The sequence below is a fragment of the Choristoneura fumiferana genome, chromosome 17 (genome assembly GCF_025370935.1).
Source record: "Choristoneura fumiferana chromosome 17, NRCan_CFum_1, whole genome shotgun sequence".
In the NCBI taxonomy this organism is placed as follows: domain Eukaryota; kingdom Metazoa; phylum Arthropoda; class Insecta; order Lepidoptera; family Tortricidae; genus Choristoneura; species Choristoneura fumiferana.
In genome coordinates, this window is record NC_133488.1 from 2,012,130 (window position 1) to 2,028,361 (window position 16,232).

The 16,232-nt window shown below is 42.4% G+C and overlaps 3 protein-coding genes across 3 annotated transcripts; 1 reads left to right on the forward strand and 2 right to left on the reverse strand.

The window, feature by feature from the left end:
• Positions 1–340: 340 nt before the first annotated feature.
• On the reverse strand, positions 341–3,180 carry LOC141437135 (uncharacterized). Its single transcript, XM_074100397.1, has 4 exons — positions 2,980–3,180; positions 2,198–2,835; positions 1,730–1,990; positions 341–638 (listed from the first exon to the last, which is right to left on the reverse strand). Exons 1-4 carry the CDS (start codon positions 3,178–3,180, stop codon positions 341–343), a joined length of 1,398 nt encoding a protein of 465 aa, XP_073956498.1.
• A 1,963-nt stretch (positions 3,181–5,143) lies between these two features.
• Positions 5,144–6,168, reverse strand: LOC141437136 (uncharacterized). The gene has a single exon (XM_074100399.1). The coding sequence runs from the start codon at positions 5,975–5,977 to the stop codon at positions 5,144–5,146; it is 834 nt and encodes a 277-aa protein (XP_073956500.1). The 5' UTR covers positions 5,978–6,168.
• A 6,389-nt stretch (positions 6,169–12,557) lies between these two features.
• LOC141437511 (uncharacterized) lies at positions 12,558–15,749 on the forward strand. Its single transcript, XM_074100936.1, has 4 exons — positions 12,558–12,639; positions 13,423–13,522; positions 14,121–14,220; positions 15,362–15,749. The coding sequence occupies exons 2-4, from the start codon at positions 13,439–13,441 to the stop codon at positions 15,685–15,687; spliced, it is 510 nt and encodes a 169-aa protein (XP_073957037.1). The 5' UTR covers positions 12,558–12,639; positions 13,423–13,438; the 3' UTR covers positions 15,688–15,749.
• The last annotated feature ends 483 nt before the right edge of the window (positions 15,750–16,232 follow it).

Sequence of the window (16,232 nt, forward strand, 5' to 3'; positions counted from 1 at the left end):
GGTAAGCGCTGGGGCTTACATTCGACGATGAGTGAGAAAGTGGGAGAAATGGGAAAGGACTTACGTGTGGTGAACTGGCTTTCGCAGCGGTAACGCCGCGAAACGGAGATGAGCTGATGGTAGTCCTTTCTCTGAGGACTGAGCTGGATTGACACTGCACTGTCACACTTTTACAAGTTCTAGTACCGGCCGGTAGGTAGCATATATCGAGCTAAGCGAGCGCAGAGCGGAGCGAATGATATGACCTCTCGCGGCAGCTTCGATTACTTGACTGGGCGGGCGCAGCGCTCGCGCCGCGCTTCGAATGAGTGAGTGAGCGAATGATTCAGGAGATGAATGGTTAGTCGTCCCGCGTGGCGGGAACATCCTGGGGGGCCCGGGGAAAGGCCTCTTCTTGAGCTGAATCCAACGGCAGCCTGGCTATCTTAAGCACAGGTCTGCGCAGATGTCCGTGAGCCGTGTCCAGATCCACCACTCGGATCACTCCATCCTTTCCAGGTATTGTGCGGGTAATTCGTCCCAGCCTCCATTGGAGCGGTGGGAGGTCATCTTCTTTTATGAGCACGAGTTCGCCAACTTGAGGAGGTGAGGAAGGGGAAAGCCATTTGGAGCGGGTTTGAAGGGTATGGAGGTAGGATCTGGTCCACAATGTCCAAAAGCGTTGAGAGAGAGCTTGTATGAGCTGAAACCGTTTTAGAGCAGAAATTGGTCTATCGTTAAAAGACGGTTCGGGCAGAGCAGTGAGCGGACGGCCTATTATAAAATGACCGGCAGTTAAGGGTTCAAAGTCCGATGGGTCGGACGAAAGTGGGCAGAGAGGTCGAGAGTTGAGTACGGCCTCGATTCGGGCCAGCAGTGTGCAGAATTCCTCAAAGGTAAGGTGTTGTTCACCAATTACACGGTAAAGCAACTGCTTTGTTGATTTCACATTAATTTCATGTAATGCGCCAAACCAGGCCCCCTTTGGGGGTTTAACAACCAGGTTATGTGCTGACTTGCAAGTTTGTGTGTGATTGCATCATTATTTGCCATGAGAAAGTTCTGAACGTCAATGAGCTGATTTCGAGCGCCTACATAATTCGTGCCGCAATCTGATCTAATCAAAATCGGTGTTCCACGTCGCGATACAAACCGTTGTAAAGCCGCGAGAAAGGCTTCTGTGGTTAGAGCGGAGACGGCCTCCAAGTGAACCGCCTTAGTTGAAAGGCACACGAATATGCAAAAATATGCTTTCAAAAGTTTAACGTTTCGCAACGTGCTAGACTTAACGAGAAACGGGCCGGCAAAGTCAGTCGTCACTTGGCTAAATACGGGCTGAGGGGTAACTCTATCTGCTGGAAGGTCACCCATAAGTGGGGCGTCAGGTTGAGCGCGACATCGGAAACATCTAATACATTTAAACACCCGACTTCGGATTGCCCGCCGTGCGGACAGTATCCAGAATTGCTGACGTAAAATAGCATGTAAAGTGTCGGCGCCAGGATGACAGTATATTTTATGGCAGTGATCAATGATGCGGTCTACGAGTGGGCTAGAGCTGGGTAGAATGAGTGGATGTTGAGCGTCGTACCGAATTGAGGCGTGAGAGAGACGGCCACCGACTCTCAAGAGACCGTCTTTCAGAAATGGTGAGAGGCGCTGAAGTCGCGCGGTACAAAGCTTATTCGTTTTAAGGCGATGAATATCATCAGCAAACTCATTTTGCTGAACAGAGCAGACCCAGAATAACAGAGCGTCCTTACGCTCATTAGCTGTGAGCGGACCAAAGCGTCGTACTTCGGGATTGTGTCTACAATTGAAAATAAAGCGCTTGATACAAGCCGTCACTCCGACGAGCTTGTCAAGAGAGCTGAAGCGAGTAAGCAAGTCATGATCGAGATCGGGTATTGCTATATGAGCTGGAACCATTTTTGGCTTAAGGCCTGGTAATACATGATGACCCAAAGCTGTCGGCATCTGGGGCCAGGTGCTCGGAGGTTCTTTGAGCCAACTGGGAGACCACCAGAGGTCATGATTTGAGAGAGATTGGGCTGACATTCCTCTGCTTGCACAGTCGGCTGAGTTGAGATGCGTGGGAACATGTCTCCACGTGGAGCTGATTGGACTAGACGTTATTTTACTAACTCGGTTGGCCTCGAAAGTTTGAAGTCGGTGAGGTGACGTGTTTAGCCACGCTAAAACGATCGTGCTATCTGACCAACAGGTATGCTGGTCGATAGTAATGTGAGCAGACAATTTAGTTGACACCCTAGTCATGAGCTGTGATAAAAGAGCTGCAGCTGATAGCTCCAGTTTTGGGATTGTGAGCCGATTCTTGATAGGCGCAACCTTTGACTTGGCAATGACTAGATTTACATTGACCTGTCCATTGGCATTGAGCTCATGAAGGTATATGACGGCACCGAAACCAGCTTCTGATGCGTCTGCGAATCCGTGCAGCGAGTATGTAGACGTGGGCTTATATTTGCAAATGTGCCGAGGTATACGGAGACATGAGAGTTGAGGCAGATCTTCTGAAATGTGCTGCCATTCCGTCTGGATTTCATCGGGAGTGGGCTCGTCCCATCCCAGTTTCAGAAGCCATAACTTTTGTAATAGAATCTTTGCGCGGAATATTACTGGTGTAACCCAACCGTTGGGGTCATAGAGAGACGCCACTGTGCTGAGGATAGAGCGCTTGGTGATTTGGGTAAGTGGGGGGAGAGAGATGCGATAAGTGAACTCATCCGATTGAGGAATCCATTGAATACCCAATACTTTAATGGAATTCGATTCCGGTCTGATGTCAAAGTCTTTAGGCATGTCACACTGGTCATCTGGAAACCGTTCAAGGAGCTGGGAAGAGTTTGAGGTCCATTTACTGAGCTGAAAGCCACCTAGGGCAAGTAGGTTAATTAACTCGGTTTGGAGTGCTCGAGCAGACTCCACGGAATCATGACCACAGAGTATATCGTCAACGAAAATTGAGTGGCGTATTACTTGAGCAGCTTGAGGATAGCGGTGACCTTCGTCATCGGCTAGTTGGAGCAGAGTGCGGATGGCATGGTACGGGCTTGACCGTAAACCATACGTGACGGTATTGAGCGCATATGTGAGCAGCGGCTGGTCGGGGGAGGACCGCCAGAGAATGAGTTGATACTGTCTATGACCTGGGTGGATAAGTATGTTCCTGAACATCATTTTGATGTCAGTACTGAAGACTACCGGATGTGTCCTAAAAGACATGATAATGTCAACAATATCCTGTTGGAGAGCGGGACCTGTGTGCAGACAATCGTTGAGACTGACGCCATTTGAGCTTTTGCTGCTACCATCAAATACAGTGCGGAGCTTATCTGACCCCGATTTGAAGATGCCATGATGAGGGATGTAGAAGTGAGGCTTGTTTGCGAAGGTACTTGGGTGACAAGGTGACATGTGTCCCAAGTTGAGATAATCATTCATAAAGTCTACATATTTTGAGCGGAGGGGCGGATTTGCTTGTAGCTTCTTTTCGAGATTGAGAAACCTACGTAGCGCGATAGCATGAGTATTGCCTAGGGTCGGCGGATCGGGAAGAAACGGTAATGCTACCATATAACGGCCTGATGGTTCTCGAGTGGTTGTGGTGCGGAAAATTTGTTCGCACTGCTCTTGTAACGGGCTAGTTTGTATATGAGCTTGGGTTCTTCTGACTCCCAGAACCTCTCAAGACCTTTGCAAATATCGTGAGCAGATACGTCAGGTTCAGGCTGTGAGCTTATAACTTGAGCTGAGTTAGTCTGGTGCGTTGGTGTCGCACATATGTCCTCAATGGGCCCTATCAATGCGAAGTCAAAAATCGTGCCGAAGGCTATGGGCTTCCCGCGGCCTAACGAGACCTTAGTCCCGTCCAAAACTTGGCCGAGAACGTCTGAACCCAACAGAAGATCAATCGGAGCTGGAGTGTTGTACTCTTGATCCGCCAAGGGAATCGGTGGCTGGCCTTTCACTTGTGCAATATGTGGGACTTTTTGTAATGGTAGATAACCGGTAACATTTTTTAAGATATGAGCTGTAGCCGTAATCGTAGGTGTGTCTCGATGTGTAGGTTGACATACTATTGTTACTGATGCTTTTGACTCTTGTGTGTGTTGGTTGCCCACACCTGCGATTTTTAATGAGTTTGAGTTTGGCGGTAAATTTAACATTCGGGCCATGCGCTGAGTAATGAGCGTAAGCATGCTACCACAATCTAGCAGAGCACGCGCTGTATGGTACTGACCATGCACGTCTGCTATTTTTAGCGAAACGGTAGGCAGTAAAATCGGTGTATTAGTTACGTGGTCTTCACGTTGAGCAGTATCACTATAATTATGTTTTACTGTTTGAGCTGAAATCGCAGGTTGGGCTCGTGGTTTTTGTGTTTGAGCTGAGTGAGAGTATGTGTGGGTTGTGTGAGTGTGTTTGTGCTGATGTGCTTCGCTTTCGTAGTACTTGGTTATTGCAGGTAGTCATTGCGGACCACCTACACGAGACCTACTGGGCGAACGCGAGTGATTGGGTGGGTTGTTTTGTGGCGGTGGGGTCATGTGTGAGGCGTGGGCCGAATAGTGTTGGGACTCATGGGTCGGGCGCTGTCTGGGCCGTGCCCTGAGATGCGAAGGTAGATGATGAGCGGCTGAATGAGTTGGAGATGGAGCACCGGGGCGATGAAGTGATGTGTGGTGTTTATCACTTCCACACTCTTTGCAAGCTCGCGTGGACTTGCACTCGTTCTCATAATGGGGACCCAGGCAGCGCTGACACCGATTGCGAGCCTGAATGAAATCCCAGCGGCCTTGGGTAGGCTGGTCGTTGTACCGTGGGCAGGCGATGAGCTTGTGCCCTTTGTCACGGCAGTACGGGCAGGGTGCATTGTTACCCGCTGTGACGTCACGAGTTGAGGGTTGAGCTGAATAAACTGGTCTGTGTTGAGCTGGGGACGGACCGAGGTACTCCGGGCGAGTCCTAACTGGGGCCATGGGACGTGTTTCTTTATATGTGGGCTGACGAGCCGGGGGGGGTCGGGGAGGAGTGACTGGGGATTGCCTGCGGTATTGACGAGGCTGTGGGCTGACTTGCGGGGAAGCTGGGCTAGACCACTCGGTCTCGACACAACGCGCGTGTTCCTCTAAGAATAGGATTAAGTCGTTGAGTGGGGCAGAGTTTGAAGGTTGCCGTATTTGCGCTCAAAAAGGGTCCGGAGCTCACCCTTGAGTTTTCTTACGACTATTGACACGAACACGTAGTCGCAATCCTTCATGGGCAGATCAAGATTGTTCAGGGCGGATTGTGCTGAAATTAGCGGAGTTAGAAATAATGTGCGGATATCTGAACGCGCGTGAATTTGTGGTAAGCCCATGATTATGTCGACAAATCGGTCGATCAGGACGCGTCGATTTTCATACCGTCGGGTGAGGATGTCCATGGCCACGGTGAAATTGTCATTGGTGAGCTGGAGGTGAGACACCATGCTCCGTGCCTCACCTGTAAGACACGATAATAGATAGTGGAGTTTAACTGCATCCGATATTGTGGCCATGTCATCAGTGAGACTTCTGAAGATGGCTATGAAGGAGGGCCAATCCTCTATTTTTGAGCTGAATTTGGGGAGCGCAATTTTAGGCAGAACGGCTGTAGGTGTGGTTGAGGTGGAGGGGAGTGTATTCTCCAAATGGGCTGACTTGAGCTGGAGTTCGGCGTTAGCCACAAGTATTTGGTTGTAGTCCGCAACCGACGTATCGTAAGCCTTAGTGTACGCCGCCTCTACGTCACTGGTCAGATCTTTTGCGTCCAATATGGCGTGGTACACTTCCTCCAATTTTAACTTATGCTCGTCCACCTTGGCGTACCTCGCGGTGAAGTCAGCCATTGTATATTTTGTGTCTTGCTTAAGCACCGCCATTGAAATTTCCCTGAGCTGAGTGATGGCTCTTGTTGCCTCACGGAAAATAGCGGCTTGAGATTTGGTCGGCATGTTTGAGCCGAACGAAATTTAAATAAAAAAAAATTAAATGTAAATTCTTATTGGGTTCCGTGGATGAATTTAATGTGTTATAGAATAGGTACTTATCGTGGTGTGTTATGTAATAGGCAATGAGTGTGTTAAAATTGTAATGAGACAATGAAAAGGTGTGTGTGAAAATATAAATGGGTTTTTTTTTTTTATCACTGTATATATGTGTTGTTTTTATCTGAGCAGCTGTATATGTACGTAGCGAATGTAATTGTATTATTGATGTTTTGAGAAAAAAAAGTGAAGAAAAGATAAAATTCTACAAGTGTATTTTATGACACCCTGTATATCGTGATAACTGTAATTGTTGAGCGGAGTTTACGTTCACTGTTTGTTACTAGGACAAAACTGAGAAGGAGAATTTAAAAATAATGAGAAGAAAAATTTTTATCACCCTAAGTACTAAAATTTTTGGGGCAACCTGTATAAACACTATATAATCCACTGCAATGGATAGTTCTTACAAACGACGAAAAATAATGTGCTGATTCGGAAGGTGAAACTGTTAATAATTTCACCAATGGTTTTTGGGATGTTCCGTATTGAACCCTAAATTCGAACTCGTACGTTGAAATGAAATAAACTAGGTACTCAACAAGTACGTAATATAACTATAGTAATAACTTTGAGCTGAGAATAATACGTGTATAATATTTACGCTAGTTATGGTAGTAAGTAGGTATAAGTTTTAATTATCACTTAGACAAGTCCAGCCACGTTCCGACAAACGACGGATAATGTAATAACAATGCAATCACACCACACCTGTTATCGCGCGATGGATGTTTGTAAACAATATTATATTACCTTTGAAGAAACTTCCTACTTATAAAAAATATTCGAGAATGTTCGTTGAGTGAAGTTGCTACCTACCCTTATTCCATAATATGACAATATTAGGTAGAAGTAATTAGTTGGCAAATGGGTTGTTATATTGAATAATGTGAGTTTAATGTGGAGATTTGTTGATTAAAAGGACAATAGGTACCAACGTTACTTTGAGGTTACTTTTCTAGTTCGATACCTACGACTAGAAAATTCTGGAATGGGCTGAGTAATTAATGTGGTTTTGCCGTTTCTAAATACCTAATTGGGATTGTACTTTAAGTACTTTGTTTGTTTTTTACTAATTATGAGCTGAGATTACACTGTAAGTGCGTTAAATCGGCAAAGTATTCGGAAAATAAATGGGACAAATAACGGTTTTTTTTGCAATGTGGGTAATTTATTGGGGCTGATTAATAGCTGTGGGGTCTGTTATCCACAGGGGCAGGGGTTCTAAGGATCGAAGGACCAGAAGATGTAAGCGCTGGGGCTCACATTCGACGATGAGTGAGAAAGTGGGAGAAATGGGAAAGGACTTACGTGTGGTGAACTGGCTTTCGCAGCGGTAACGCCGCGAAACGGAGATGAGCTGATGGTAATCCTTTCTCTGAGGACTGAGCTGGATTGACACTGCACTGTCACACTTTCACAAGTTCTAGTACGGCCGGTAGGTAGCATATATCGAGCTAAGCGAGCGCAGAGCGGAGCGAATGATACGACCTCTCGCGGCAGCTTCGATTACTTGACTGGCGGCGCAGCGCTCGCGCCGCGCTTCGAATGAGTGAGTGAGCGAATGATTCAGGAGATGAATGGTTAGTCGTCCCGTGGCGGGAACACTTGTTAAGATGCATCAAGGCCTTGTTGCATAGCGTGCGAGAGAAATGACCATACATACGCTCCAAAACCATAACCCCTGCCGTTTCTCACACTTATAAATAAAATAAAAAATCTTGAATCACTTCATAATAGAGTACATACAGTACATACTCGTACATATGCAGACAGACGGTGGGAAGCGACTTACTTTCTATGGAGTGAAAATGTTCACGACGCTACTAAGAGTTAGGGAAATTTGTATGTTTTCGTAGTAGGTTGCTGCAGACCACAAGTTTGTACACACGATAAGCCATACTTTGCCACCCAGTAGGAATGAAATTTTTACAGCCCTGCCTCTGGTGTTCTTGTAACAAATATTAATGTTTCTGACAAAAATGATAAAATAAACATACCCGTGTATCCAATATCCATACATAAATAGTTTAAGAGTTGCACTCTTGCTAATTTCCTCTCGTCCGCCAACTTTTTGACTTCTTGATTTGTGTTCAACCATAATTATTCAAACATAATTGCTTTTGAATATCAATCTCATTGACTTGACGTTGTGACAAAAATGTATTATAATGACGTTTAAATTTTACTTATCTAGCCAGTTATAATAATAAAAAAGGTACGAAAACTACTTCGATTGTGAAAACCTTTTAGTCACCGAGCCTAGATTTAGCGGCCGTAAAAATGCCGTGATATGTAGGAATTTATTTGAGCCTCACTGTAAAACTTGATTAATACATACACATGCAATGAATGTTGAATGTAGACCTTATTTTTAACTAATTAGTTAGTGATACACCTAGCACCTTTTATTGTGAGAATAAATATGCTTTATATAAATTAGTGGCGCTACTGTCTACGTAAGATAAATAACTAATATCTGTTCAGAATTTCTAAGTTGAATTTAAACCACTTGTCCTAGATCGAAGCACCGCATTATAATGTATGTAAAGTATGCAATGTTATAATTTTTGCCGAGGACTGGGTCTGTTACTTAAATAATTATTATTTTAAATGACAATTTTAAAAGTAACTTACCTATTTTTCGTCTTACTTACAGTTTGTGTCCTTGCATAATCAGAAATAATAGTTTAGGCGTTTCAACTTCCGAAAATAACAGATTTAAAAACAAAAAAAGTAAATACTAGACTCAGAAACTTGAACTTGATCTCTCAGTGATTTCATGCTTCTTCATTTAGTTGTCGTATTATCTGAGCAAAGTGATGGTCACGTGACCACACGAAATAGTCGATACCTATTTACAATAGTTTGATTTTGTGACATTGACTCACGCACCCATATAAAATGTCACTACATGTTCGCTGCGAACACTGTCAGTTGTACTCATACAATGGTAAAATGCATCAAAATTTACTGCATCACGCTGCACTTTTGATGCAATAAAGTTACTTTTTTTTGGATTTTGCTTGAAGAGCATATCCATAAATTACTATTCTCAAAAAATCCTCTAAGAAAACATGTCCGTGGAAGCTATGCGGGGTGTCCGTAGGTTTGTATGAAGAGCAACCCCCTTAGTACAAATAGACAACGCGGAAGATGTGGATGTGATGTTCAGATGTAGTAAATACCTGATTCTTCCCATCGTATTATCTCGGAAACGTTCGTACAGTACCAGGCCTTAAAGATTGGACATCGGTCTTTGGAAAGAGACTCGGCTAATTCCAGCTTCGTAGAGAGTTGTCACACACTACTTATGTGACGGTTGTCAGTCGTTGTACAGGTGCAACAGAGTACGGACGCATTTTAATTGAAATATTTATAATAAAGAGTTGTTGAAACCTCCCAAAACTTTAAATTGTACGATAGCATCTTTAGGAAAAAGAAGGAACTATCCTTTTTCTAGTAGTTGCAACAGCTCTCTATAAATGTGAAGTTCACATGTCATTAATTCGATGTAAAATAATTAAGTCCATAAAGGTGCAATATTTATTTGATATAAAAGGTCACTTAATAAATACGATAATGGATGGACGATCCGTGTTTGCGGAAATCGTCGTGAACAGCCAATTGTCTTTTTCGAAGACCGATGTGCAATCTATATTGCCGGTACTGCTTTGTTATGTTATTTCAGTCAGCCTCGGTACCCATCAAAACAGCGTAGGGAAGGTCTCATCGAGAGACTAATTATGAGCCATTCAAAGAAATGTATCTTTAAAAAATAGCTTTTTGTTTCAGGCAACTATACGCTTGAAAAAGAAGTCTAGCGTGGGTTCGTACGTAAGAAGAGGCCAATAGAATGTGGCTAAGCCAGGCTACAGAGCGAGTGAGTACACCTTTTTCTCTTTTTAGCCATTTTTGCCTTTCGGAAAAGCCAAAGAGGAAGGTTATGATTTGAAATTCAAACTCGTTTCATTCAACCTTATCTATCCTTTCAAATATTATAAATGCGTAAGGAATTTTGCCTCTCTGTCTCTTTCGAGTTAGACACATCTTCACCCTTAAACTTGTGGCGTGCATTCAGTGTATATGTCACTAAATCTTAATTTAAAATAGTTAAATTTAGAACATTATAATTTATACTGAATGTTATTAATGGCAAATAATTACGAAAATTTACATAAGCATGTTATAATAGTACAATCAACTCAAATAAAATATTATAATAGTTACAAATAATAAATCAATCATAATAATCTAATCTTAACTATTAATCATATTAATTTATCTTAGTACTAACTTAATAATCTAGTCTTAATAATCGAATTAAATAATGTTTATAATAAAACAAATATAATAATGTTAATCTATATAATATAATGTAATTAATAATATAATAATAATTTAAAATTGCATGAACTGCTGAACCGATTTAGATGTAATTTGAGATGGACATAGATTGAGACCCCCTGTGAAGGACAAGTCATAGGTATCGCGCCTTTTCCCAGAGATAAGACCAATCCATATCGATTGATCATTGCACATTGCAGATTTCTTTCAAATCATTCGAGCCGTTAATATATATAAACTAGCCTGTTGCCCGTGACTCCGTCTGCGTAAATTCGTTTGTCGCTATCCGCGGAACTATGAAATTTTCCGGGATACAAATTATACAATATCTGAATACCGAATTTCATCTAAAATCGGTACAGCGGTTTAGACTTGATGATGTAACAAACAAACAAACAGATTACAAACTTTCGCATTATAGTTTTAGCGGATGTATACACAAGAATAGTTCGTTAAGAGATATCAAATTGAATTATACTTCTATTCTAGATTCGGAACCTGACGCAAAGCTGTCTATGTATTCGTTAGACACACTCCGTGTCAATTCTAAACCTTCTAGCAGCAGGGATTTGGGTAAGAACATTATTCACAACTCATCGTCTTATCTCGGCTTATATAACGTGTCTCTACCGTTTGGACAAAGCTTACATGTAAAGACTGACCAGGAATATGAAAAACCTGACGCGAGGCAGCACTTCTACGTTTCATATTGCAACATTCTTGTACTTACTATATGATACCTACCAGTTATATTGACAACGGTGTCGGTGATGTTATTTAAAGGAATATTTCTAATCCCTCGGCCTTTTTTATGAAAATACTTTTATACATTGTGTATTATTTTCCTTCCAAGATTATCCACGCTTTGGTATTTTAACGCACAAAAACACACTTTAAAATACCACGCGCAAACAACGTTAAAATTTGACAGCAATAGACAGATGACATTTAAATTTAGTGTTACCAGTGCAAGAAATTAGTTCTATTGGTTTTCCGCAATATGGCGAGGTTTTTTACAATTATGGTCAGCCTTTACTATTCTCTACAAATGAACTGTTGTATTCTAATGTTGTATCATGTTGATTAGAGTATTTCTAACCTATACCTACCAAACGCCACATTATTTACATATAAATGATTGGTTTACGATTTAATACTTATATATTTTTTATATTCATCTAATCAAATAATTTACAATATCAGAGCATTTCTGAGAAGAGAACAGAATTTCAGTCTTTGTCTAGAGAGTAGAGACATAGTCAAAATACCACAATCAGGACTTATCACGCTAAGGGCCCTCGCCCACGGCGACTTTTGTAGCGATGCTGTCGCGCGTTTTGTAAATGCTCGACAGCATCGCTACTAACGCGCTACACCATCGCGACTGTATCGATGCAAACGCGCGACGTTTTCGGACGACATCGTGGAGAGAACGGAGGGAGGTGTGAAGGGAGGGAGGGAGAAGCGTGACAGTAGCGCGTTTGCATCGCGACTGAATCGTGGTTATGTGGGCAAGGGTACACAGCTAGCGACCGCATCGCGACTGTATCTATGCGAACGCGCGACACCATCGCTACTGCATCGCTACGCCGTGGGCGAGCGGCCTAAAATACACGAGTAATATTTACCTCGACGTTTCAACCACATTACAGTGGCCGTGGTCACGAGTAGACTTAAGTGTAGGGTGTCAAGTTTGCCTAGTAGCGCGAGTCCTTCGAACTACCCGCACTTGATGACAAAAAGTACCGGCACTCGTAAAGAGACATGTTGTATAATTTCAGTTGAATATCTATTACGGATATTGAAATATGTAGGCAAATGCATACATGTCATGTTGATATCCCATAGGATCCCATAGGATGTCAACATGATATTAGTAGCGAGTAGAGTAGTAGGTTCCACCCTGGTACAGCCGAGTTCATGAGCAAAAAATTGATCAAAAATATCTGAACATGACTCTATTGTTAACGGCGTAGAAGCGTGTTCAGTTATTTTTTAATAAAATTTTTACTCATAATTTTATGAACTCGACTGTACATGATTCAGTTTCCTTGACTGTACAGCCCTCTGACGAGCAGACTAACGTTATCCCAGCCCAAATCAACCCAGCCTTCATACAGTTTAATTTTTGTTTATTATAGTTGCACATCAAAAGCGAGGTTGGTTGAAGCAGACACAAATAGCAAGCCGGAGGATGCTACGCAGAAAAAGAAGACACCCAGGTAAAAAAGTAATTAATTATACCAAAAGTATAATTAAATAATTACACCAAAAGTCACCCGGCTAAGCCCTCTCTAAATTACTTGTGCAGTCGCGAACAGAGATTGTCGAGGCACTTGCTTTTGTTCGTAATTTGGCCGTGTAAGCTATTCAACTTTATTAGGCTCTGTTTCCACCAAAGATGTGCGATGTGTTGCGAGGAATGTGTTTTTCATGAACAAAGCCCGGAATTTTCACGGCATTTTTGATCTGTCACTTCTCACTTATCGACTTCCGACATTCAATATCGATATATCGATACACAACATGTACAAAAAGATTAAAAGTATAGGTCAACAATAGACGGTTTTTATCGTTAAAGAGCGATGTCTTCCAATTAACAAGAACTGCTTATCTTGCATTAACTTAACTGTTATAAGATCGCGGGTGAGCAAAGAAATTCTTTTCGCTCATTAAGAGAAGGATATTACTTTATCCATTTGTTAATCGTATTTTTTTAGGATTAACCATTTTGGTAACACGGGAGCCTAATAAAATAATCATTTTGAAAACTCAAGCGACATCAAATGTCAATTATGTGACGTGACGTAATTTATTTTAAAAAGGAAATGCAAGTCGCTTATCATCAAAGAGGTCAAATGATACAGAATAATTATAAAAGTCGGTAACATGCGAAAAATCGATAGCTGGAATAGCCGATAAAACACAATGGTCAATCCCTCTTGACATTTGATTTTTGCTATGAAAATTCCACCATTCGTATAATTGTTATGTATGTCTGTCAGGTCACGTCGTCCGCTTATGCGAGCGCCGGGCGGCGTGCAGCGCAAGCGTGAAAAGCAGCGTGAAGACAACATACCAACAATGGTCGAGGCCGTCGAAGTTGTAATTAATTTTGCATATATACTTCTATGAAATGTTACGTAAAAAATGTTTTTCAATGGTCTTATTTTCCCAGAGCGACAGTTCCCTCCTACCGTCCAGTGTGTTTTATATAGGACTTATTGTAATTTGACATCGAATTCGCTCTTAAAGTTTCAAGTCCATAAAAAGAAAAATGTGACTTGGGTCACAGGAGGGTATTATAACTGGACGTAGTTTAACATAAAGGATCCAACCCTCAACAATTTTTTTTAAATTTTGGATCGACTTTCAGTAGACAAAAGCGAATTTAAAGAATAAGAAATAAATAAATAAATATCACGGGACACTTGACACCAATTGACCTAGTCCCAAACTAAGCTAGCTGTACTATGGACACTAGGCAACGGATAAACATACTTATGCAGATAAATACATATTAAACGTATTATTCATACAAATGCATGCCCCGGCCGTGATTCGAACCGTATCAAATCGTAGTCAGGTTCTCTAACCGCTTGGCCATCCAGTCGTCACTGACATGACAGTGCTTTGGATCCTTTTTGTTGAACTACGTCCAACTATGCCCTCAATCGTCAGCATCTCTCGCCTGTCGTTGCAGAACACACCCAGCCATATGAGCCGCGAGGACACGCCCCGCATCTCGCCGCACGACTCGCCGCGCGCGCCGCCACGTCGCAGCAAAAACAACACGCCACGCGGTCAGTACACAAATATTGACCTACAAGACTAATGCTGATCTAGTTAATGTTTATCCAACAGCTCCGTAGCAAAATTTCGAAAAGCTAAATTTCTAAGTATGTACCATCAGCCAAATAAGTGGTCTATCAATTTTAAACAAGTTCCTATCATATGAATATGATGCTGAAGTCGAATTATCTAGTTGACAGACACGTCTATTGGCATTATTGTTTTATGACATGCAAACGATTATTAACTCTAAGGTGTGGTGTCGGGTTTGAATCACACCTCTCCATCTCTTCCGTGGATGTCGTAAGAGGCGACAGAGGATTAAGGTTAAGGTATACCGTAGGCGACAGGCTAGCAACCTGTCACTATTGTACCGTTTTTGCACACTTTATACCTAAAATTGCTAAAAGTGGCTCCGAAGCGGTAACGTTTCGTGTGCTCTGCCTACCCCATTTGCGAATACAGGTGTGATGTTTGTGTTTGTGTGTAGAATGATGACATACTTTAGATTTTAAATTTACAGTTTGCAGTTTAAAGCAATTGTGTCGATGTGTTGAGCGACATGTCCGATGTTGAGTTGACCAATGTTTAAAATGTCTACTTAGAACATTAGAGTTTTTTTCATTATCGTGGTATGTCATTTAATTAATGATTATTGTGTTACAAGCATCACGGACGTTATTAAAATAGCTTTTTTAGTTCTCATGTTCGTAAAGCTTGTGTTTTTGCTGGATCTAAGCGACATATAATGACTTTTAATGCTGTAGTGCATAAAGTAAAATCTTCGTCTAAGACCAAGGCAGTTAGGTGTAAACAGCCACAAACAAAGAAGTTTCTACATAATTTGAATTTATATAAAATTAAAAATCAATCAAATCCATTAAAATAGATCAATAAAACTAAATTATAACAGTAATGCGTGAACAATAAAAGATAAAAAGTAAGTGAACAATTGTTTCCACTGTTGATATTTCATTTCCTCGCCATCGAAGTAAAAAGCAGTGTAAAACTTGAGCATTAAACCCATTTTCCCCTCGACGTGTCTATCCACCCTCGCCGTACCGGCTCGGCGGGCTATTTGAACGTCTCGGGTAAAATGGCTCCTTTTATGCTCTTGTAAAATCTACTATTGATCAACTCGAAACTCCACAGGTATCCGCAAAAGCCGCAACACAAGCCCTCGCCTCACTCGTTCGCCACCCAGAATGCACATGAATCAGAAATTGAACGTGTCATCACAAGAACTAAAGCTGGCACTCAACTCTGTCAAGGTCACGTCTGACATATCACTGTCGCCTGCTGCTCCTGATGGGGTCAGATCGGCCAGATCCCCCAAATCAGGTCGCGAGAAACCCCAATCCCCCGACAAGCGATCCCCTCATCCTTTGGGTGGGAAAGAAGAGAGCTTAGATACACAGGTAAGTGTTCGTATTATTGTTGATAGTAGATTTTTTGAGCTGCGTATAGTGATTGAATGAAGACACGTCATTGGTAGACCTCCCTCCCACTAGGTGGAAGCAAGAGTAAAGGTGCGACCAAACCGCTGCTTAAAAAACGATGACGGCACGGAATCGCAGTGGCACAACGTATGCGCACCGTTTTTTGCATGCTTTCCACACCGCTGCTTAAAATACGCAAACGGTGCGGAATCGCAGTGACGTGCCGTAAACGTCACGACTTTTGTTCGGTAAAGACCTGAAGTTTACGGCACGTCACTGCGATTCCGTATTTTAAGCAGCGGTGTGGAGAGCATGCGTTAAAACGGTGCGGATACGGTGCGTCACTGCGATTCCGTGCCGTCACCGTTTTTTAAGCAGCGGTTTGGTCGCACCTTAAGGCTGCGTTTGTTCCAGAGATGTGCGACTATGTATTGCCAGGAATTTATTTGTCATGAACCACTATGTATAAACACTTCGTTACCTATCCTCGTACAGCACAGCTCTGGTGAAAGCAGCTCGGCGGAGGTTAGGTAAATGAAGCGTTTCTATTGGTTAATGACAAACATTCCTCTCGCGACTCTCAC